The following is a 23,503-nucleotide window of genomic DNA, read 5'->3' on the forward strand; positions in this document are numbered from 1 at the left end:
TCAGCTCTTTTAGTTTCTTACATATCTTTAAATCTTTGGTTCCTCTTGTTCTCAGCTCGTGTTGTTGGGTTCTTGTGTTGCCTGGGTTCTTATCATGGTTCTTGTGACAGTCGGGTTATATATGTCTGTTGGGTATCGTACACTTTAGGTTCTTTTCTGTTGAATTGTATTTAATTATTTTGCATTTGTTATGTTCTTGCTGTTGTTAATGTTCTTCTGTGTTTGGTTTAGTTTGTTCTTGTTTGTCAAAGCACTTTGTAAACCTGCGTTTTTAAAAGGTGCTATATAAATAAAGTTATTATTATTATTATTATTATTATTATTATAACATACAACTTTCCACCAGACATATTCTTTTTTAGGTAAAGTTGCTTTAGATATATTACAATATTAAAGTAGTATCTAAAAAGATATAAAAAAAAAATTACATTTAAAGTTAGAGGAAAAGGAGAAAGAGGAAAAATAAAGCAGAAGCAGAAAAAAAAAAAGGAAGAGGACAAACGAAGAAGATTTTTTTTTTTTTTCGGACATCGTCACTTCCTCCTGAGTCTTTCACTATGTCACGTGATGTTGCATTAGCTCGCTGACTCTGCTATGTTTGTCGATTGTGCCACCGTTTTAGAAATGCGAACTTTTTCGCTCACATCGGTTAATTGTCGTGCGGGGACGCCCCGCAGCTGTTTGGAGACCCGTTTTCATCGACGCTGGACACGGAGTTTGACGGTGAAAACGCCCGCTGTTGGCCTGCGCGTCACGTGACCCAGCATGCGGCGGTGCGTTTGATAAAAAGATGGCGTGAGCGCGAGGACAACAAACCCCTGAACTACTGAGCGACCGCCTCACACAGCGCGAGGACAGGTAAGTTTCAGCACGCAGACTGTTTTTGTTTCAACTTCTCTCTCGTCTCGACGTTACAAACTCGTCGTTTCGATTTCACACTCGGGCGGTGAAAGTAGAATTGTTTTCTCGATTTTCTTTTAAAAGCGGAGACTTTGATCCTGGTTGTTAGCTACCGACACCGACGAGCAATGACAGTGCAGGAGAGACTACCGTCAACAACATCCCGGCGATAAGAGGCTGCACTTAGCTGAGCCAGCTGCGTGGTTTAAGGTCGCCGTGGAAACGAGTTTGAAGGTAATGTTTTATAAACTCTGTGTAAAGATTTATTGCGTCGTTTTAAAAACTCGTTATCAAGTCGGAGCAGCGCAGACGTAACAAGCTAAGCTAGTAAGTAGTTGTTGCGTTTCAGTGTTAACAGCATGTTTGGTCAAGAGGGAAGTTTAGAGGACACAGGTAGTCATCAGGTAATCTTTATTTTATCTTGGTGGTTAACGTTTGAGAACATGAAGTCTCCGTGGTGACCGTAAGTCATTTTGTTTTATTTGTTTTAGTTTTTTTTCTGTAATTTTTATCTGCTTGTTGCTTTTAAAAAGTGGCCTGTCCTTTTTAAAAATAAATTATTTTATTTTAATTATTTAACGTTATTCTGATGTCACTGACATCAACATGAAACTGTTTTTTGCGTTGGCTTTCGGTTTTCTATAATGCGTTCAAGTGCTGCTCGGATAGTCGGTCTTCACAGGTTCTGAACTCCAGTGTGTTGACGTTTTCAAAGTCACAGTGTGCACACCACTAAGACGCAATAAAAAGATGTGTTGTTTTATTTGTTGTTGTTTTTTAACGCTGAAGCAGTATGCCACTACGTTTATAACCGTAAGATGTATAATAATAAGCATAAAATAACAATAACTAAATTACTTAATCAAAAGTTTCCGAGTACAAGGCCACCTTTTACTTTTTACGTTTACTTTCCGCCTTAAATTCCATATCTATCCTTCGACATTCCGTTTCGTTGAGAGAACAAGTTTGTTCAAGGTGGACTGGAAACTATTTTTTCCGATTATTCGGAGACCGCATGAATGCAGGGTAAAGCTAGCTAGCACAACCTGCTACAGTGTGTCACCCTGATTACACCAGGCCAGTTTAGCTGGTACAACTGCTCAAGTCAAGGGTTTAGCATGTCATGCTGGATGACTGACTGCCCCGGTTTTTTAAAAAACATGATCATCTCATGTATTCCAGGTGTTTTTGTATTAATAAGTCTTCACCAGCGGTGTTAACTTGTTGTCGAGGGTGGCTACATTCAGTCAGAGTGAGCTGGAAACTGCACGTACCGAAGTAGGGCATTGCAAACACGTGTTGTTTTTGGGTGACTTTGGTCTGTAGCCTGACCTGATGTGTAGGAATTTCTCTCACTGTATTATTTTCTCGTGAAAGGCTTTATTTTCTGTTGTTCTCGTTACATATCATCGTTTCATTTTCACTTTTTGTGTGTGTAGTGTACAATGAAATGTGGCGATGTGAACATTTAAACAGGGTTTAACCAAATTGAATTGATGTGTTATCTGTGTTTAAGTCGCACAAGTGAAGGATAGTCTCAAAACTGGGACTACATATTCCTAACAGCTTTATTATTCTTTCAAACCTGGGCTTTGTGTTTTACATTGCTTACAGTTTCTGATACCACACGTGTTCTTCATCGTTATGTGGGCTCTACATTTATTTTTTTATTTGCATATTTTTATGCTCAGATGATTTCATTGTTGGCATGCACCGTTGCTCCTCTTCTCAATAGTGATTCTGTAAATAACAACGGAAGTATTTATAACTATTTTTATTGATGTACTTGTGTTTGTAAGCCACTTCTGTATCACGATTTTAAAGTGATCAAGTCTCTCGTCTGAACGTTATATAAAATGTAACAATAAGCCAATACTGCAAGTAGATAATACGTTGTTGAGCAAAGTTTAAACATGCATAAATGAGGACAAACATGATTACATCTTGAGCACACAAGTCTTTAGTATCCCTATACAATAAACTTAAGTGGGACATCTTAACATTTGAAGAACTAGTTAACCTACAAATCTTTGACTTTTTGCTTAAATGACAATGAGCAACATGAATGTAGCAAACTAAGTTAAAGCCACACTTTCTTTCTGTTGATAATCTTTCTGTTAAAGTATATGTTTGATATATACACTTTTTTTTTAAATATAGTTTTCACATTGCATTTATAAATGCATATTGTCATCCCTGTTTATAAAATGTTGACAGGAGGATATTTTTGTGTTGCAGATGGATCCTGGACAGGATTTGCTTCTTGCCGCCCTCAGTGAGAGTGGCATTTGCCCAAATGATATTGGCCTATTTGATGTGGATCCTCAGGATGTTGCACAGACCTCTACGACCCAGCAAGTGAGATGATATTTGTTTTGTTTTCTATCGGGCATTAGAAATTTATGAACTTGTTCATTGCTTATTGTAAGTGTTCTGGTTTGTGGTTCTCTACTAGTCTATCTCCATCAATGCTCTGGATGTTGGCATGGGGACAGAGTCAGTGGAAGTTACTCGAGCTGAACCTCCAGCTCCGGTCCCAATAGTTACTATCAGGGTGAGATTAAAGAACATTAGATTGATTTATTAATAATTGAAAATACTTAGCTAGGTTGCTGCTCATGTTTTATTGTTGTGTCTATTAAAATCCCCTTCTCTCTTCTGCCCAACAGCACAAACCTCAGCCATCAACCACCACATTTGTCTTAAATCAGCTGAATCAGTTGCCGTCACTTGGGGGTGTTGTTACCAAACCTTCAGCCACAAACAACATTAAACACACCATAACTGTCACCAAGGTGGTGCATGTCACTAACTCTGCCCTGCGTGGCTCACCAACCCCCTCCTCCACAAGTATCCCAGTATCTTCAGTGTCTACAGTTGTGCCTTCTAACAGAGATCAGGTGGGTTCTAGGAAAAATAGTTTTTCATGATCAATATAAGTTTATCACAGGAAGGAACAGCACAGAAAAAAAAGACACTAACCATGAATGTCCTTCTTTTTTTTTTTCTAGCAGATTCAGTTGAAAGACCTTCTAAGGACCAGCAGTGTAAGGAACACGGGTCTAAAAGGAAACAGCCTAATGGAGCTCATGAAGCTAAAGCCCCCACCTGACATTGCTACACCTGTAGCCACAGCAACAGCCAATGGTAAGTTATTGCTGTTAAATGTTATTTCAATCTTTTTTGTACCCATTAGATTTTGATACCTTGTAAAAAATTATTAGATAATGTTTTCAATCACAATTCCCACGTGAGTTCTTATGAAGGCTAAATACCAAAATAATGCAATGTCAACATAGTTATAGATTAATGCAGGTATTTTTCTTGACAATTGACTAATCACTGCAGCTCTTAAAGGTACCATAAAATTTGCTTACACAAGATGCTGAAATTCAATAGCCCACTCGGAGTTGTAAAATGTTTAAATGAACATTTGTCAGTAGTTGACAAACTGTCTTAACACTTTTCGTCTCTGTCGGTGTTTCAGCTGACACAAACAATGGCTTCAAGAAGGACGTTTTGGGAAAAGATGCTGCCAGGATCTGGATAAATGACAACATTAGAGTGCAGAACTTCACACCTGCACTGGTAAGCACGTCCAGATGTGTTGGTGTGTTTAAGTCAAGTCAAAGTTTATTTATTTAGCACATTTAGGCACTATTTGTTAGTTTATATCAACCATGGTTAGCTTTTTGGAGGTGCTTTAAGGCAGAAATTTATCATGAAGCTTGGGGTCTCTTTATATTTGTATAATCTTTGTTTTCAGAAACCCCCAGGGATGAAGGAGGAGGAGGAACCTGAGGAGGAAGAAGAGGAAGAGTTGGGTCATGCAGAGACCTATGCAGAGTACATGCCAATGAAATGTAAGACTGCTGTAGAGTTTACAATGAAAGTATTATAGAAATAAGTATTTTCCCTTATCTAAGTAACGAGTGTCAAGAATAACAACCTAAAACACACATACCCCCTGAAAGCAACTTATCAGGAAAGCATATTGAGTGCAGGGTCCCTGTGGACCCTTAACAAGTTTTAAATTATATTTTGAGATTTAAGGTCTTGTGTTTTTAAAAAGTCTTATTGTTACTTGTGTGAGGTCTTCAATTTTAGAAGGCACTTCTGAGACACTTCTGAATGTAAAGGGTCTATGTAGCGTAATATAATTTTTAATATTCCTTTTTGGTGTGATTTGCTCGTTCATGTGACAATTTTTGGCATTTATGACAGCGTTTACGCAAACCTGTAATTAGGCTAGAAGTTTCAACTTGCTTTTTTGTGCATTTATAGAAGCATTTGCCTCTGCTTCACATCAAGATCAGCATGAGAATAAATAGGCTTCCTGTCTGTCTGTGTCGACCTGCACCTGCAGGCTGTGAGTGTGAGCGGGGAGAGGTGTGTGTGCTCAGCTGAGAGGAGCCTTCAGCGTTAGACAGAAAAGACCAAACAAATTTAAAACATGCTCTGTGTCTCTTTCTGTGTGCGTAACTCTTTTTGTCGGGATAGCACTGAGTGTTGATAGTCTATTGTTAAATTAATATTCAATGCCTGGTATCAGTAGGCTAAATAGATGCATCTCCAGACCCCACTATTATTCATAAAAAGTGTGCAGAGACCCTGATTTAGTGCTACAGAAGATTTTGAAAAACATTTTTGGAGGCTTACATGTATCCATCAAACCATTGTAGGAAAAAACAAAACAAGGGGGGAGCAGTGCTATGCGCAGGCCAAATGAGAATGATTAATTGCTTGATCCACTGACAAGTCAATTTGTCCCTGCAGTAAAAGTTGGCCTGCGGCATCCGGATCCTGTGGTGGAAACCAGTTCCCTGTCCAGCGTTAGCCCCCCTGATGTGTGGTACAGACTGTCCATCTCAGAAGAAGTCATTGATCGAGGTTGCTTGTCTGCTCTGCAGCTGGAAGCTATCACATATGCAGCTCAGGTAAGCAGGGATCAATTAACTGTGAAGGTATTTGTTCTGGTTCCTTTTTTCTGTCCACATAGATAGTCTTTGGGATTGAAAATTAATGCAGTGTTTCATTGTTGTTGATGTATGGTGAGTTCAGTATTTTCAAATGATATGAATCACAAAACAAGCTAATCTAAATAACATTTTTTTGTACTATACTTTACTGTGGTCCTCTTCTGTAGGATCTCATGTGTCTAGTTGATTCTTACAGTGAGTGTCTTGAATTGTTTTAATTTCAAACAAGGGGTTTTATAGTCTGTCCATTGTGTGAGACTTTACCTGTTTGAAAGACAAGGTTCAGAAGTTTGAAATGTTTAATATTTTGGAATCCATGTACCACAGCAACACGAAACATTCCTCCCTAACGGTGATCGGGCGGCCTATCTGATCGGTGATGGAGCGGGTGTGGGAAAAGGCCGAACCATTGCAGGGGTTATCTATGAGAATTACCTTTTAGGCAGGAAGAGATCACTTTGGTAAATACCTTATTGCATTATATTTAAAATCTGAACTTTTAAACTATAAGCTTTCAAATCAGTCACTCCAAAAGAATGACCTCTTCTAACATTTGTTATCCTCTTTTCTTCAGGTTTAGTGTCTCAAACGACCTGAAGTATGACGCTGAAAGGGATTTAAGGGATATAGGAGCCAAAAACATCCAGGTTCACTCACTCAACAAGGTGAGAGACTTTGACTTTGTGAAACTAGTGTTTCCATTTATGTTTCATTAAAGTGTAACTCAGTTTGATTTTTTATTTCCAGTTCAAATACGGCAAAATTTCATCCAAACACAATGGCAGTGTGAAGAAAGGTGTCATATTTGCCACCTACTCTTCCCTGATTGGAGAGAGCCAATCAGGAGGAAAGTACAAGACTCGATTTCAGCAGCTTCTGCATTGGTGTGGGGAGGATTTTGACGGCGTTGTATCCTTTTCAGACTGCCCATGAGTTAATAAAATTGAGGTCCTTAGTAAGTTATGACTACTTTGTTAAATAAGAATGAATTATAAACTGAATTTAAGTGATTAAAACAGAACTTTCTCCATGGTCTAGAAACCTAAATAACACTTGGTGTGCAGGTACTAGGCGTTAAATAATATTCCTGAGACTTAATTATATCCCTTGTAAAATGGCACTACTAGGGGTCGGGCTTAAATAGAGGTGGGGATAGCCATAAACCAATTTAAAGATTATTTTTTTTATATGCTGCAAACATCTTTATAAGTCTGCAGCTGTCGACTAGTTGAAAAAAAAAAAAAAAGTTTTTTTATGCTGCGTCACCTCAATAATAATCACAAACAACCTTAGTCTCTGCCATACTTGCTGTTGTTGCCTTGTTGTACAAATAGTGATGCCTTTTCTTGTGTTGTCATCAGTCGGCACTTCTCACAATGATGGGCCAGATCTTTGTGGGTTGTTGCACAGTGGTTGAAATGCAACTGGCTTAAATTGTTGCCAGAACTGCATTTCAGGAAGCCATTTTTTCCTTTAAATATAGCCCCTGAGATTTAAAAGTTCTGGCAAATTCGTGTAGGAACCAAATGATATGCAACAATGGTTTAAGAAATGTGATTTGTTCCTTAACCAAATGTCTTTAGATCGTCTATGATGAGTGTCACAAAGCCAAAAATGTTTGTCCAGTTGGATCATCCAAACCTACAAAAACTGGGCTTGCAGTGTTGGAATTGCAGAACAAACTCCCAAAGGCTCGAGTTGTTTATGCAAGTGCTACAGGTTAGTACACATAATCCACTGAAACTTCCTCTTCAATACCTCGGCATGCTAACGTTGGATAAGTGTGGTCAATTTGTGATTGTCCTCTTAAGGTGCCTCTGAACCACGAAACATGGCTTATATGAACCGCCTGGGTATCTGGGGACACAAAACGCCCTTCAGAGAATTTGGTAACTTTATCCAAGCTGTTGAGCGCAGGTAAGTTCCTCTCTCCACGGGTTATTTTTACAAAAGAAAATAATGTATCAATGGGCTTAAAAGGCGATGAGTTGTAAATGTCCTTTCCACATTTGTTTTTTTCCTCAATTTCAGGGGTGTGGGTGCCATGGAGATAGTGGCCATGGACATGAAACTGAGGGGGATGTATATTGCGAGGCAGTTGAGTTTTACAGGTGTAACCTTTAAAATTGAGGAGGTTCCCCTGAGTAATAAATACATCCACATGTACAACAAATCAGTGACGCTGGTAAGCTAAAGGGTTAACATTTTTGTATTTCGACCCAGTCGATAGTTCTTTTATTTGTGCTCCCAGTAAATGAATACATCTGTTTCCCTGTTTCTCCTAGTGGGTGACTGCACGTGAAAAATTCCAGCAGGCTGCAAACCTGATGGAGGCAGAGCAACGCATGAAGAAGTCCATGTGGGGCCAGTTCTGGTCTGCTCACCAGAGGTTCTTTAAGTACCTCTGCATTGCCTCCAAAGTCCGCAGAGTGGTCCAGCTGGCCAGAGAGGAGGTCCAAAATGGAAAGGTAGGTGTAGGGCTGCAAAATTAATTACTTTTTATTTTTTTTAAACATAGTTTCTGCCTCTGTCTGTTGTATTAAAGTATTATTTTGTTGTGCTACCTGCTTTACCATTGTAAGCTTATAACAAGTATTGAATTGTCTCTGTACACATTGGAACTCAGTGGTTTCATCAGTGTCTAACATACTGAACTGTTTCCTGTGCAGTGTGTTGTGATTGGTCTCCAGTCCACTGGAGAAGCAAGAACCCTTGAGGCCTTGGAAGAAGGGGGAGGAGAGCTCAATGACTTTGTGTCAACTGCAAAGTAAGCACTGACTAAATATAACATTTATTCAAACATTTGTATGTCCCTGTGATAAAATGTTGTTGCTGTTTTTTGTAGGGGTGTGCTGCAATCACTGATTGAGAAGCACTTTCCGGCTCCTGACAGACAGAAGCTTTACAGCCTGCTGGGCATTGACCTCCCAGCCAAGAAAACACCCCCTCCCAGTGAGACTGCAGCACAACGAGAGCAGAAGGGCAAGAAGAGGAAAGGTTGGAAACATTTGGAGCTACTGTGGCATAGCTGGAGGATATCTAATGAAACCTTATGTAGTCAGAATTGTATGCAGTTGAATCATTTGCATGTATCTCTTTGATCATCTTTTCAGGTTCAGAGGTCAAAAAGCAGCAGCAGCAGAAGAAGAAGCCTCGTAAGCACGGTGGGTTGTCAGGAACCAGCTCGGACGAGAGCCAGTCTGAGGAGTCGGACAGAGATTCCGGTAAAGACTGCGACAGTGACGACAGCTTCAAATCTGTCAGCTCGGGGGATGAAGACGATGACTTCAACCCATTTAGAGACGAGTCCAATGATGATGAGGAAGACGGTAAGACTTCTGAGCGAAGTAAAAAAAAAATAGACCTCTTTATAATCAGTTTATAGTATACTCACAGAAAAGCTTCCTTTGCCTTAGATCCATGGCTCATCAGAAAAGAACCAAAGAAAGGGAAAGAGAAGAAGAAGAAAAAGAGGAGGAAGAGTGTCGATCCAGACTCCATTCAAAGTGCCTTGTTAGCCTCGGGGCTGGGCTCCACCAGGCCTGCTTTTACTGCCCCGGTTAACCCCCCGAGCGCACCTGCAACAGGTAAACACATTGCCACAGACCTATAAGAATCTGATTAAGCCTTTTCTGGATAAATTAATATTTTGTTCCTGCTTGTTCACAAGTCAAAGCAGAGAGTCAGGACAGCTGCATAACAAGTCAGGACGCAGTGGAACATGCACAGCAGATGAAGCGAGAGCTGCTTGATAAACTTGAGGATCTGGCTGAGGATCTACCTCCCAACACCCTTGACGAGCTCATAGATGAGCTGGGAGGACCAGAAAATGTTGCTGAGGTATAAAAACATTTCTATAAGGTGTCTGTTTAGTCTTTATGTTTGTTTCAGTTTCACTATGAAAGTTAAGGTAATGGTTTGATTTAGTTTCTAAACTCACTTCATTGTTTCTGTAACTGTGCCTCAGATGACTGGCCGTAAAGGTCGTGTGGTCAGTAACGATGACGGCAGCATCACGTATGAATCTCGCTCTGAGCTGGACGTCCCGGTGGAAATCCTCAACCTCACAGAGAAGCAGAGGTTCATGGATGGAGAAAAGGTAAACACAAAGTGAATTAGAGGCTGTGAACACATTCAGTCTGTACCAAGGAAGAGAAAAATACATCTTTGTAATATTTCAGTGCAAAGATGTATCCCGCCAAAACAACCATACAAAGTTAGGACTGACTCTTACTTATTAGACAATGTGAGGGGTCAAACTCCACCAGCGTATCATCTTGTGTACGGTCTTCGGGCGACTTATTGACAAGTTGGGCTGTGTTACTTGATCAGTTGTTTGATCTCCATTGTCTTCAAGGAGTATGTGTAAAGTTGATTAATCTTAGGACATGATTAAACAAACTAGATGGAAAAACCTGCCTCTAGCTTCTTATTATATGAGGGGTTGTGACTTTGTCATAATATAACTCAACATACATCATACATAGAGTAGGAAAAAAGTTAGGTTCCTTTCTGGTTTCTCATGATTATGAAAAAAGATGTTATTAGTATCGCTTTGAGCTTACTTCCCTTCATTTTTCATGCCATTGCATTCATGTTGAAATTCCCTGATATGTCTGCTTGTCTTTTTTCTTACACAATGTATGCGTCACACCAGAGACCACATGGTAGTGTCATTTCAGTCTAGCTGTGTAGTGTACACCAGAGCTCGATGGGCAGTTTTTGTATGAGCCCAAATGGAGCAAATTCAACGCACAAACCGACCACAGTTTGATTGCACGTAGTGGCACAACATCAGGGTAAAAGCACCTTAGGTTTCAACAAACTCCTAATCCAGCCTACGATCTTTCTAAAGTTTTATACTAAATTGTGCAGTATTCAAATGCTTAAGCTAACAGAGGGGTGACGTTTGTTTGGGTTTGAAATAAAACCAAAAAGACAAGAATTACAGACTCTTGAAATTTGACGTTTACATGTGCGAAGTAATAATCATTCTTTTGTTTTTCCAGAACATTGCCATCATCTCAGAAGCTGCCAGCTCGGGTATTTCCCTGCAGGCCGATCGTCGAGTGAAGAACCAACGGCGGAGAGTCCACATGACACTAGAGCTGCCGTGGAGTGCAGACCGAGCTATACAGCAGTTCGGTTAGTTGATAATCACTCTCCGTTATTTAAGTGTTCCCTACTGTACCACACAGAGGGCCTGTCAAAGTTCAAAGTACTTTGATCATGTTAAAGATGTGATATAAGATTTTTTTTTTGTGCTCTGTTTGTTGTGTCACAGGGAGAACTCACCGCTCAAACCAGGTCACAGCACCAGAGTATGTTTTCCTCATTTCAGAGCTCGCAGGAGAGCAGAGATTTGCATCCATCGTTGCCAAAAGATTAGAAAGCCTGGTATGGACTAATTCAATATATAATAATGTTTCTTTTATTGTTCTTGAAAAGGGATTTAAAGATGGTTTAAAAAAAAAAAAAAAAAGTGCCTGAATTATGAAGTAGCTATGTCAAATCTTTGTGACAGGGTGCTCTCACACACGGGGATAGAAGAGCAACAGAAACTCGAGATCTCAGCCGGTTTAATTTTGACAACAAGGTAAGCACTGAAAGCTTTTGCGTCAGATGTCTTGTTGCTGTCTGCATTCAACACTAACTCGTTCATGTTGATCTTTCCTACAGTACGGCAGAAGCGCTCTAGAAATTGTGATGAAGTCGATTGTAAGGCTTGATTCTCCGTTAGTGTCTCCACCTGTTGACTTTAAAGGAGATTTCTTCAAAGGTATTACTTATGCCTTATAGATTAATGTATATCTATTCTTTTCATCTGTGTCATGTGCTCTGAGTAATAATTGTATTTTTCTTCTGCAGAAATTCAGGGTGGTTTAATAGGTGTGGGCCTCATAAACATTGAGGACAGATCTGGCACATTGTCACTAGACAAAGGTGATTTAAAAACAATGACTTGGCAACTATTCTCGCTGTGAAATCTGAAAGGATATGGCTTTAAAGTTGTTTTACATGTATTTATTTATTTTTTATTAATGTCAGATCTAATGCATGTACTGTGTTTACTGCTACAGACTACAACAACATCGGGAAGTTCTTGAACCGTATTTTGGGCATGGAGGTACAGCAGCAGAACGCCTTGTTCCAGTACTTCTCAGACACATTGGGAGCCGTGATTCAGGAGGCCAAGAAGAACGGCAGATACGACATGGGCATTCTTGGTAAGATACTCAACGTTTATTTAGAAGGGAGAGTTCTGATTTCTCAAGTGGGGATGAATGAGGTACTTGTCAATACTAACTTTATAAGCCACAGGAAATCCTGGTCAGCTCAGCCCCTTTATTGTGAAACCGGCCTAGCACAGAAGCTAGTCTATACACTGCAGCAGACAGGGCCGTTTGTATTTAGACATTTTCAGTTCCTGAGTTTGCTTAAACAAAGCTGCTTTGTTTAAGTACTACTTGAGTGAACCACATACATCTCTGGGTCTGCGGGGTTCCAAAGAGACAACAAATACAACCAAACTAATACATGAGCGTTGTTGACATGCCGTTTACTGTGGAAGCACACAAAGGAAAAACTTTCGTTGACGGAGACTTAACAGGTGAAAGAGCGAGGGGGAGGAGACATCTTTAGAAACTGGAGGACAGGAAAGGTTCTATGATATCTGGTGATGCAGAATTGTAAACTCTAAGCCCATGATCAAGAACCTGGAGAGCTACGAGTGGGACTTGATAAAAACAGTACATGAGGGATTTTCTAGATCAGAAACCAGCAGCTCATATATCTCCTGCAGTCTGCATCACTCACCATCCAGAGTTACCTGCTGTACTGATAGCTGCTGTTTTACGGACCTTTTCCCATCTTCACAAATTAAATCGAAAACCAGTAGAAATAAATGGAGATTTGTCAAATGTTTCAACTCGAACAGTTATTTCAGAGTAATGACAACCCATATTTTAACTCACAAAATATGCAATCTGTCAGCTGGTTTAGGAAAACTGAGCTGGAATAACAAACTTTATAACCCTTACTCTGCTGTCTGTCTGAACTTCTTTGGACATGTGTTGCTTAAAGTTATCTCAAACTGGGATGCAGTAAAATCAAAATTCACAATAATTACTCACTACTACTTGGCAGAATCCAAGTAGACTTGTATACTATAGATCCAGCACCCTTTAGGCGGAGGAAGACATGTGATGTGTCAAATAAGTGCTAAACATACAACCCCACTTAAAACAAGCTGAACTACCCCTTTAACAATAGAGAAGCAAAAAACTGGGGCAGAATGAATGATATTTTTTGCACATTTAATTATTTAAAGCCCTACCACTAAATAAACCGAGTTGTGTAAAAAATGCCCTGTAGGTTGTATTTAATATCCTCATTGGATCTCACATGTATTAAATATGATTAATAATCCGTCTGTCCTCTGTTAGATCTGGGCTCTGGTGATGAGAAGGTGAGGAAGGTGGACTGCAAGAAATTCCTCACACCAGGCTACACCACATCAGGACATGTGGAGCTCTACACTGTAAGTTCTCTGATTTATTTATGACACTCAGAAGTACAAGGCACATGTTTAGACTGCAGTAACATCCCCTGACTTTGTATCTGTCTGTTTCCACAGGTGAGTGTGGAGAGGGGGATGTCATGGGAGGAAGCCACGCATGTTTGGGCAGACCAGAACGGAGCAGATGATGGCTTCTATGTACAGGTATGAGAAGGTTTAAGGTAGTTTTCAGTAGAAGCTTAGCTGTAAATGTGTAACAGTGGCTACAACAGAGTTTTTTTTCTTTTCTTTTTGTAGGATTCTGCAACTTTGATTGCATTTTAATAAATATTATGAATGTCAATTCTCAATGGGTGAAATGTAAAGTAACACATTTCCAATAATCTTAAAGTCCTATTTTTTCTATTGGAACTTCGCTGACGTTTATATGCTGATATCTTTAAACTTGGTGTTCCTTGTTTCCAAAGAATGGATCCTGGCAAATTTTTAACTTTCACAATTGTTTGCAGACTTGTTAGCTGCTACTCTAAAAAAAAAAAAAAAAAAAAAAGACCTTGCACAACAGTCTCTCAGACTCAGTTTTACTGCCTGTGCTTGGTAAAAAGATCTTCAAGCATTAACTCATTGCAGTGCCCCAAGTTCATTGTATTATTATTTTTTCTTAGATGAGGAACAACAAGAAAACCGCCATTCTGGTCAAAGAAGTGAACACTAAGAAGAGGCTTTTCCTGGTCTACAGGCCGAACACGGGTAAACAGCTCAAACTGGAGACCTACGCTGACATCAAGAAGAAGTTTAAAAAGGTGACGCAATGCGTTTTTTATTCGAATACTTAGATGGAGAACACTTACGGATTTCTGTTGTGAATTATGACATTTTCTTCTCACCCTGTTAGGTCTTGTCAGAGGACGCAAAGCAGCACTGGACAGATCAGTACATGTCATCTGCAAAAATCTGCTCTCATGCATACTGGTATGTGCACTTTAAATCTCTGCCAAAGGTTAAAGCAGATGATAATCTAGACTATTTTTTTTTCTGTCAATGAATTTCATCATTGTGGTCGTATTACAGCCACAGTGAAATCACTTTTTCTTTTGTAGCATCCACTGTTACCAAAAACCTAAATCAGTGAGTATCACTGTAAAAAATACAGCAACCAACTGAGAAAACGGTTTTAGGCCTCTAACTTGAAACTTAGTTTTTGTGATTTATCTTTAAGCTTAGTGTCTTTAGAAGGAACCGGTGAGCTCTGGTTTGATCATCAAAAAACTAACTGGGAATGAGTTTTGGTTGATGGCAAAATACAGAAAACCACCAGACCAAATAATAATGCCGAAACATAAGACTCACTGTACATGTGAAGTAGACTCTTCACTTATGTTTACAGTATTTGCCTCCATCTTTTGTTGTAAATGTTTTTTTTTCTATAATGTGTACACAGGCGTGGGAACTGTAAGAAAGCATCGGTGGGTCTGCAGTGTGAGATTGGTCTTCGGTGTAGGACGTTCTACGTTCTGTGTGGCTCGGTGCTCAGTGTGTGGAACGAGGTGGAGGGAGTGCTCACACCGGTCAGTGGAACCAACGTAAAGGTGCAGATAATCAGGCTCAGAACAGAAGATGGACAGAGGATAGTAGGTAAGTTGTAGGACTACCACTAGGAAAACACTGTAAAATGTATTTCAGTGTCAGACTGTAATTCAAAGGCTGTATAATGTCATTCACACTGAGATCTACAATACAAGATGCTGCAGGATTCTGTTCAATCACTGTGTAGATCTTAAGCCATCATGTGCAGATCTGTAAATTAGGTCGGCTATAACTTTTATTATTTATGGGCTGTATTACTCAGACTTGCAGATGTTTTCTAAAACACACCATGTCAAGCCTCCGTGTCCTTCACTCTCTAATGGTCCTTGCTGATGTATACCTGGGTTAGCTGTTATTAAATTAAAAATCAATACCACTCTCTATCTGATTAGAATCAGAGTCCAGCTAACAGCTAAATCCATGTGAAGCTTATTAGAGCGATTTTGCCCAATTAGCTTTTAATTAAAACATTAAGTTAATAAGCAACCTTTATGCATAGTATGTTTGTTTAATCCATGAAACTGTTGTGGTTTGACAGTAGATTGTTGAAATGTTTCTGAAATTAGAGTGGCGATTGTCTGAAGTTTTAAGTATCATATTTGTATATTAACGTTCATTTCTTTTCCAGGACTGATCATTCCAGCGAACTGTGTGTCTCCGTTAATCCACAAGCTGTCAACGTCAGACCAGTCCCAGCAGCTGGCTGTGCAGGAGCTTCAGAAACGGCAGCAGCTCCACCCCCAAAGTCTCAGTCATGCGCCCAACACATAGTCCGACGTGGACCAATCCCATCTGACCCTCTTGAGTCCATGTCCCAGTCTGGAGGGATCTGACTCCTCAGTCTCCATCACTGCACTGCAGACTACAGGACCGCTGTCCCTTGTTCTGCACCCTCAACCCCCCCATGTCTGTGAGGGTCCAAGATGTCCCACTGAGCTGTGGCGACTCTTGGATGTAAAGCAGTGGTTTGTACAGAGAAGAGATTTCAGGGTTTTCTTCCTTTTTAAAAAAAAAAATAATAATAAAATCTCTAGAGACTCTTGTTTCACCTCACGAGATTTGACAGGTGATGTTTTTTCCTCTGACATTCAGAGTGAAAATTGTCGTATATAGATGGAGTTGAAACTCATAGGGCAGGTTGGCCTGGGGCTGTTGAGTCATCCACTCCTCCTCTGCTTAAAGCTGTCTGGTTTCAGACTAACCGGTATGGAGCAAAGGCCTTTTTTTTCTTTTCTTTTCTTGGTTCAGAAAGTCAGAGAGCTACCTTGATTCACTAAAAAATGGGCATTTAATGCAAAACAACAATCTCATATTGATATATTGGAAACCTTCACTCCTAAGACATTCTGCACTGACATTATAAAAGGGTCTCAGATTAAATCAAAAAAGCTATGGTTAGTTCAATTCAACAAGGGTTTGGTTCTTTGTAGTCGTTTCAGTTTTAAAACAGAATTTAGGGGCCCAAATATACAGAAGCCTTTAAAAGGTGTGTTCCCAATCCCTAAAAAAAAAAAGCCCCTACCTTAGATCACACGCTACTTTAGGACACGCTACTTTAGGACATTTATTATTCAGATAAGACAAGAAAGTCAACCTGTTATTACTAGATAATAACAATAGCCTGTTTCTGGTTATTACCTTTCTCAAAGATCAGAAGTGCCAAGTCAGGAGGTACAGGAGGTAGCTTTAGTGTAAATGTGTTGACCTGATTATTGTTTTAAAACTGTGAGTTTATCCTGTACTGACTGATGTTTGACAAATATGAACCTGCTGTAAGGCACATTTAAGAAGCACCAACAACACTGACAAAGGAAACATTTGGTGATTTTACTTTTTATTTTTAGTGCAATAAAACAATTCCCCCCCCAACGTAATATTCAAACCCTTACAAAATAGTAACAGTGATCAAGAATGAATGTGGAATAACTCCCTATTAATCTTATCCAAGCAGTTGTAAACTGCTGAAAAGTACAATCAAAAAGTATCAAGATATTGCACTCCAAAAATTCTGTCTTCAGTGTCTTTATAACTTCTCCTTTGAAGATATGTGGTGATGTTAAACTATATAGATTAACTTATAAAGTTTATTCAGGAGGTGTTTAAGTTTTCACAAACTATCTGCTTTTAACTACTTTGTGTTGCAGGTTTGAAAAACAACAATTTTGGTCTTTACCTGGGACCAAGTTACAAACATTTTAGGTGAGACTGCACTGCTAACTTTCTGAACTGAGTGACAGTCAAAGGAGAGAGAAAAAATATGTTAGCAGCCTCTGAAACAAAAAGTAAAGCAGCCAGGGAACTGTGAGAAATGTATGACAAAATCGCTTGGATTTTTGAGACAGCTTTCGGAGCATTGCCCCCTCTTCAGATGTACATTTTTGTCGTTGATTTTGTTGCCTTTTCAAACCAGAACACTGCTCAGGGGTTCAACTGACACAAAGTCCCTCGTTGGAAAAACAAAGAAAAACTTAAACTAGGTGACTGAAATGCATGACCATAACTCTTACTCTCCTTCTTTACCTCCTTACTCAGTGATGTTACTCTGTGGCTGTGTGGTTAGCTGTGATGCAAACACGTCTCTCTGATTCCTCTGCTGTCTTGAGCCCAGTTGTAATTAAAATGGATGATTGCTTCCGTTAAAACAAAAGTGTGCTTCTTCTGTCCTAAGTCCTTTCCTTCAAGACTGCACTGGAAAGGACAGACCAAATAAAAGTGAGCTGTCCCCAAAACTAACATTTCATATTGGATGTTTGTTCAAATATATTGCTAACCTGTGGATTAGTTCAAGAAGTGTTTATTCTCCTCTGTTTGTTAGTAGTACTTACAAAACAGTGAAATAAGGAAGAAGTCTTTGTATCATATCATTTTGTACACTTTGTAAAGCTTAGATTCTTCATGCAACACATCTTAATTCACTGAAAAGGTCTGCTCTCTGATTGGATGTGTATCTTTTAGTTTGAATATCCAGCATTTTACGACGACAACTCTCTTGTTTTCATTTAGTTATGATATGGGTTTATTGTTTTTGATTGCAGCAGTTTGGCTCTCGACAGTTAAAACACTTGAAGGACTTTTTGTTTGTTTTTTTTTCCCTCACATTACTGCACGAGTTGCACTACTGACATTGAGTTGTACAAAGGTTCAACAGGATCTGTAAATGAATGAGTGTAATGCTCAATAAAGCTTGTTATACTTCTTTGTGCTTTTTATCTGACTACATCATGAAGACATCCTACAAAGGCCCATTACATATAAACAAGCTTAGAATCATTTGTTTTACACATTGAGACTAACTTTACTCACTAACATTTTTTTTTTTTTTCTTTTTAGAAATTCCATGAGTAGTACTTACCTTAATGTGTTGTCAGTATCGTTTGCTAAACCAGGTCTGAAAAAAACTTATCAACTTGACTGTGTAACTTTGACATGGAATCACTGTGAATGACTTTCTTTAGAGTTCTAAATGTTTTCATGAGAGAAAATAGAAAACTTCAAATACCTTGTTTCACATACAGTTGAAAACTGGACATTTTACTATCACATACAACCTTAAGTCCTCATATAGGAGGGGATACAGCCTGTAAACATTTAATGATTTTTATTACTTTTAAGATTCGGTTCTATCTTTATCTTAAACAATATGTCACCAGTCTAAATACAATTTATATTTATTTAATGATCTGCAATGTACGATGGTTTTGTACATTACACAATTTCCTTTTAATTAGAATAAAAGTACATCAGAATTGTACATAGGCAAATAACTAGAGCATGTCTATTTATACTGTTGTCTGAAATGTGTACTTAATACGTTTTTTTTGTTATTGCTAATACGTCTACAGTTGCGCTTTAAGATAATTCAATTAAACTCATTCATATGTGAATTTTTACAGTATTTTAAATTAAAAATGTTGAAAAAGGCAGTACACTTTTCACATGTTATCTACTCATTTGAGGGTTCCATCCCCCTGTCCCATAGAGGTCCCTGCTGGTCATGACACTGGGGGCCCGGGAGTGGGCCAAACCCCCCTGGTGTGTTGTCCAACCATGTGGCCATTAATGCAGATGATGGGTCACATACTGAGGCTTTAACCGACTCCTGTTCGTCACATGTGATAAAAAAGAAAAGACAAAGAAGACGCCTCCAAAACAAGCGTGGATCCTTTTGTCTAATTCTACTTTAATTCTACTTTTCTTTTAAGCAAAAGCTCTGGAGATCTACAATGGATGCTCCCACACAGAAAAATACAGGTATCAGCAAACTCTCCCCTTTGTCTTTGAGCTCAAACTTAAACAAAAGCATGGTTTGCACAAAAAAAAAAAAAACTCGGTAAAAAAATGTAAAATAAAATAAAATAAAATGCACTGAAACTACAGAGTCTTGCTTTAAAATGCGAGTTCTGCCATTAATTTCTTGCAAGTTTAATTATATGTGGAGAGAGAGAGGGGGGAAAAAAGTGTAAACATCTCACATGTCCACACACTTTTTAAAAAAAGATAGTGAATTAAGTGTTTCTAAACTCTACTTTAAAGTCTTCAATTCGATTAAGGCTAACTTAATTTGTCTAGAATAAGTGTAGAAATCCGTGTGAAAACCGTGAGCGAAATCCGTCACTTAATGGTTGAAATCACCTTTTTAACCAATATTCCCCTTTTTGATAACCCGCAATGGATAGTAGCAGTGTTAGAAGGCATAGTGGGTGTCAATATAAAGTGACGGCCATATTTGCCGGTGCCGCTGTTGTAAACAAAAAGTGAGAGACAGACGCTTCACTGAATTTCGGGTCATTTTTATTTCTTTAATTTACAATGTCTCTGGGAATGTCTTATAAACCCAATGTCCATCAGCACATTCCGGGAACTTCAGGGAACCAGGGTAAGGAGAAAAACCGGGGCAAAATCAAAGTGTGCGTCCGTTAAATCGAGTGTTAAATTCGGGGTCTCGGAGAATACCTGGAGAAAGACCGTGTCTGTAGTTTTTGTCCAGTTATATATATAGGGTCAGATCCTGGGAGCTAGGCTAATTCATATCCGCCATTATTACTAATGTAAAAGAGCGCCATCCGTGATATCAGGCGGTGGAGAACCACGGGTAAAATGTTAAACGAGAAGGTGGTGGTTCCTAAAATGTGGTTATCCGTCGTCCCGGGTCCTGGTCCCGCCGGGTGGGAGCCTTTACGCGGTGACAAAAATGTATCACTTGTGTCTTCTTGAGCCAGCCTTGTTCCGTTTCCTCCATGATGCTCCTCGGTCGGAGCTGCTGATTGATCTGCCTCTGAATTTTTTTTTTTTTTTATGACTCTTCGAGGACATCTCGCGACCGAGGGTGAATATTACAGCCGAACAAAGCGGCAGGGGAGCGGCGAGAATGGAGGACAAAAACCCCACCAAACCCCTGTTACTTTTTAGGATATTTAAGGAGGGAATTTACAGCAACCTGATATATTGTAAAAAAAAAAATATATAGAAAAAAAAGAATATAGAAAGTACAGTAGGCTACTATTATTAAAACGTGAAAATATATTAGTTTTAAAGGTTTGACAGTATTAAAAACAAAATATATGGTACTTTAGCAGGAAGGCAGCCAATACCAACCAATCCTTTGCTATTTAAGGGGATGAAGGGATCTTTTTTTTTTTCTTTTTTTTTTTTTTTTTAGCAAATTAACTGCTAAACTTTTTTTTTATAACGATTGTGATATTGGTCTTCATTGAAAGTAAAGTAATATTATCGTACCGTGACAATACTTAACCACAAGTAAAAGTCCTGCCTTCAAAACCGTACTGAACGTAAAAGCCTGTGTCTATACGCAAAATGCCTTTTGTTTCTGGAAAGTTACAGTTTCTACTCAGGTGCTGGGGGGGATATTTTTCAGAATGATCTGAAATTATATGTGCCAAATGAAATCCAAATGATTAAGTAATGCTGAATATTTTTGCACTCCTTTTGGCTTTAAGCGTTATGTAAAGTATTAATGCCAACTTGTGTTTGTTCAACAGTTGGAAACCTCCAATCTCCCTCAGCAGCTAACCTGGCCACAATGCAGTCCTACAGGCCTCTTTTGAGTGACTATGGACCGCCATCTCTGGGATTCTCACAGGTAACTGCAAATCTCCCATTTTGCCCGGCTACCACCTATTTCAATGAATGTAGCCTGTCTCCCAACAGCAGAGGGACTTGTAACAGGGGTAAATGTTAACCACATCATAATGTTAATCTCATGTCATTTGGCATCTCTGTGATTTGGGGTCTCATTTTCCTTGTCTTATAATTTATTTGCAATTTTTTTTTTCTGTGCCTTTTTTTCTGCTGGTATCCTCAATGAGAATTCAAGATGATGCTTACGTAATCATGAGTGAGAGTTCTGAAGGTGTTTTGGGTGCAAAAAGAGGCTAATCTCTCAACACAGTATGGGGGCAGATTCACAGAAAGAGCACAAGCAACTCTATCTGAAGAGTATATTCTTAAAATGATTATATGGATGACATGCCGGGTGGCAAGTTGCAAAGAAGATTTTATGCTCTTTCATCAGATTCAACAGTTATTACGTTGAACGCTATTAATAGTTGCATTTGGAAGCAAATGTCACACAGAGCGTTGACATGATGTCAGGGGGATAATGTCGATACAGTTAAGTAAAATAGGGGTTTAGCTTCTTTTTGAGAATTTTTTACATAAATGAAAGCAGTTATATTTAGTTGTATTCTCTTTTGGTCCGTATTAACAGCAGACCAATGGTAAAATATACAATAATCAGATACCAGTACAGTGCACATAGTTAATCTTTTGCTATTTGCCAAAAATGACAGACTCTTTTTGACTTAAAATCAAAGATAATTTCTCATTAAATCACCTGAAGTATGCTGGTAATCAAGTCCTATGCAAATAGGTATTACAATTTTTCACCATAGGAATATTGCATGACCCTTACTTTTTGGTTTCTCTCTCATCTTTTCTCACTGTGATGTCTTCCAGTAGTAAGAGGACTTTTCAAATATCAAAAGTCTTCCTGGTGAATTGTGTTGAATTGTGCTCATCTTGCTCTGTTTTCTCTGAATTCAGGGCTCCTCTGGCAGCCAAGTGCCTCAGAACAAATATGCAGAGCTGCTGGCTATCATCGAAGAGCTCGGAAAGGAGATCAGGCCCACATACGCCGGAAGCAAGAGTGCCATGGAGAGACTGAAAAGAGGTAACTATAAACCAGATGAATTATCTTTTTAAATTGTTATCTGAAATCATGCAGTATTGTAGTGTTTGTTTATCTAAATGTGTCTTTCTTCAAAGGAATAATCCATGCCAGAGGGCTGGTGCGTGAGTGCTTGGCTGAGACGGAGAGAAACGCACGCTCCTAGCTAACAAACACACATTCCTCCCCCCCGCAAGAAGAACCAACAGTGTGCGTCTCATGAAACAAAAATAAGAAACTTGCATGGCATTTCCTTTTAAAAAGAGGAAGTAAAACGAAGAAAGGATGGAAAAGACAGCTCCTAGAGTGAAAACAAAGTTACAATAACAATATTCATGACTCTTGAGGGATCATTTAAATCATGTGTGGGTCATTGGAAAGAGGATTATCATGTGTTTTTACGTCCCACTTTCGGGATCTTAAGTTTTGATTTCATATTTAAAATGTTGATTTGTGCATGCGAACGGGCCTGTGGGTTAATTGTAGACTGTGCATGGCTTGTACAGGGGTAGATGGAATAGACTTCTTCTTTTTGATAGTATTTGGTCTGATTTTTTGAGGGACAGAGATGTGCCAAATGCATCCGTTCATTTGTGTTGAGGTTGGTTTTGGTATTAAAAAAAAAAGAGGAAAATGCTACTACTTGCATCTTTGTATGTATTTATTACTCAGTGTAATAAATTGTATTTTCAATATAGTTGTCATTGTCTCATTCAGTGCCTTTCAGTTATTGTACTCTACAAATAATATATATATTCCTGATCTTACTTGTCGGACTACATTTTAATTAAGGAAAGTAAGTCCTCTGGTCAAGGCTGATATAAGCAGCTGAGATTTACTGGAGGTTGATCAAAAAAGAGGATTTGGATTTAGCAGTCTCTTAAAATCCTAGATGTAGGATTACATTTAAGATCCAGAACCTTACAGACTCTGAGATTTAAGAACTTAAAAGGAGAAGTTTTACATAATTTCACGAAGGCAGCAAATCGCAGAGAAAAGTCCCAACAATACAATAAATATCTGTTCAAATCTGCAAAAAATGTCTGCCATTTCTGTTGGAAGACAATTAATGAAGAAATGATCAATGCACTTGTTCAAAATGTGCACTGTGATAAATCATTCATCTTACTTGGTAGCACAGTGTTGTTTCAGCTACTTCACATAAAACACACGAAAAAAATGAAGTCGGTGAGAAAATAAATACTAAATAGACAAAAATAAAATATTGTTAAATCAGGGGTATAAAGAGAAAGACTCATATTGTGTATAATGTACTGTAGCCTAGTGCACAATATAAATATAGGAAGCATGTAAGTGCAAGAACAGCAAAGT

General features: G+C 38.8%; 2 protein-coding genes across 5 annotated transcripts; both read left to right on the top strand.

Annotated features, from left to right (window-relative positions):
• Nucleotides 1-558: 558 nt before the first annotated feature.
• Nucleotides 559-18,181, top strand: sbno1 (strawberry notch homolog 1 (Drosophila)). Of its 3 annotated transcripts, none has more exons than XM_020655777.3 (33): nucleotides 559-858; nucleotides 3,139-3,258; nucleotides 3,356-3,454; nucleotides 3,570-3,800; nucleotides 3,912-4,047; nucleotides 4,388-4,488; nucleotides 4,667-4,763; nucleotides 5,677-5,837; nucleotides 6,207-6,340; nucleotides 6,454-6,544; nucleotides 6,627-6,788; nucleotides 7,463-7,598; nucleotides 7,691-7,796; nucleotides 7,911-8,064; nucleotides 8,165-8,347; nucleotides 8,549-8,646; nucleotides 8,725-8,876; nucleotides 8,993-9,208; nucleotides 9,296-9,466; nucleotides 9,550-9,719; nucleotides 9,847-9,978; nucleotides 10,889-11,024; nucleotides 11,164-11,276; nucleotides 11,404-11,475; nucleotides 11,559-11,658; nucleotides 11,748-11,822; nucleotides 11,960-12,106; nucleotides 13,325-13,419; nucleotides 13,516-13,602; nucleotides 14,064-14,201; nucleotides 14,294-14,370; nucleotides 14,840-15,033; nucleotides 15,614-18,181. In XM_020655777.3, exons 2-33 carry the CDS (start codon nucleotides 3,139-3,141, stop codon nucleotides 15,754-15,756), a joined length of 4,227 nt encoding a protein of 1,408 aa, XP_020511433.1. In that variant the 5' UTR covers nucleotides 559-858; the 3' UTR covers nucleotides 15,757-18,181. The 3 variants fall into 3 exon arrangements, with proteins under 3 accessions (XP_020511433.1, XP_020511435.1, XP_065821534.1); XM_020655779.3 differs by having other exon boundaries at nucleotides 3,915-4,047; XM_065965462.1 differs by lacking the exon at nucleotides 559-858 and adding an exon at nucleotides 990-1,134.
• An 870-nt stretch (nucleotides 18,182-19,051) lies between these two features.
• LOC110000493 (cyclin-dependent kinase 2-associated protein 1) lies at nucleotides 19,052-22,864 on the top strand. Of its 2 annotated transcripts, none has more exons than XM_029281607.2 (4): nucleotides 19,052-19,236; nucleotides 20,985-21,085; nucleotides 22,048-22,174; nucleotides 22,270-22,864. In XM_029281607.2, exons 1-4 carry the CDS (start codon nucleotides 19,209-19,211, stop codon nucleotides 22,335-22,337), a joined length of 324 nt encoding a protein of 107 aa, XP_029137440.1. In that variant the 5' UTR covers nucleotides 19,052-19,208; the 3' UTR covers nucleotides 22,338-22,864. The 2 variants fall into 2 exon arrangements, with proteins under 2 accessions (XP_029137440.1, XP_020511438.1); XM_020655782.3 differs by lacking the exon at nucleotides 19,052-19,236 and adding an exon at nucleotides 19,702-19,861.
• Nucleotides 22,865-23,503: the final 639 nt, after the last annotated feature.

Source organism: Labrus bergylta, chromosome 17 (genome assembly GCF_963930695.1).
Source record: "Labrus bergylta chromosome 17, fLabBer1.1, whole genome shotgun sequence".
Lineage (NCBI taxonomy): Eukaryota > Metazoa > Chordata > Actinopteri > Labriformes > Labridae > Labrus > Labrus bergylta.

What these genes read in the sequence shown, in the direction of transcription:
- sbno1 (XM_020655777.3), top strand. Translation starts at nt 3,139, where the DNA reads ATGGATCCTGGACAGGATTTGCTTCTTGCCGCCCTCAGTGAGAGTGGC. An exon ending in ATACGACATGGGCATTCTTG is followed by an intron (nt 12,107 to 13,324) that starts GTAAGATACTCA and finishes GTCCTCTGTTAG; the next exon opens with ATCTGGGCTCTGGTGATGAG. An exon ending in ATGATGGCTTCTATGTACAG is followed by an intron (nt 13,603 to 14,063) that starts GTATGAGAAGGT and finishes ATTTTTTCTTAG; the next exon opens with ATGAGGAACAACAAGAAAAC.
- LOC110000493 (XM_020655782.3), top strand. Translation starts at nt 19,795, where the DNA reads ATGTCTCTGGGAATGTCTTATAAACCCAATGTCCATCAGCACATTCCG. An exon ending in CATCTCTGGGATTCTCACAG is followed by an intron (nt 21,086 to 22,047) that starts GTAACTGCAAAT and finishes CTCTGAATTCAG; the next exon opens with GGCTCCTCTGGCAGCCAAGT. An exon ending in CATGGAGAGACTGAAAAGAG is followed by an intron (nt 22,175 to 22,269) that starts GTAACTATAAAC and finishes CTTTCTTCAAAG; the next exon opens with GAATAATCCATGCCAGAGGG.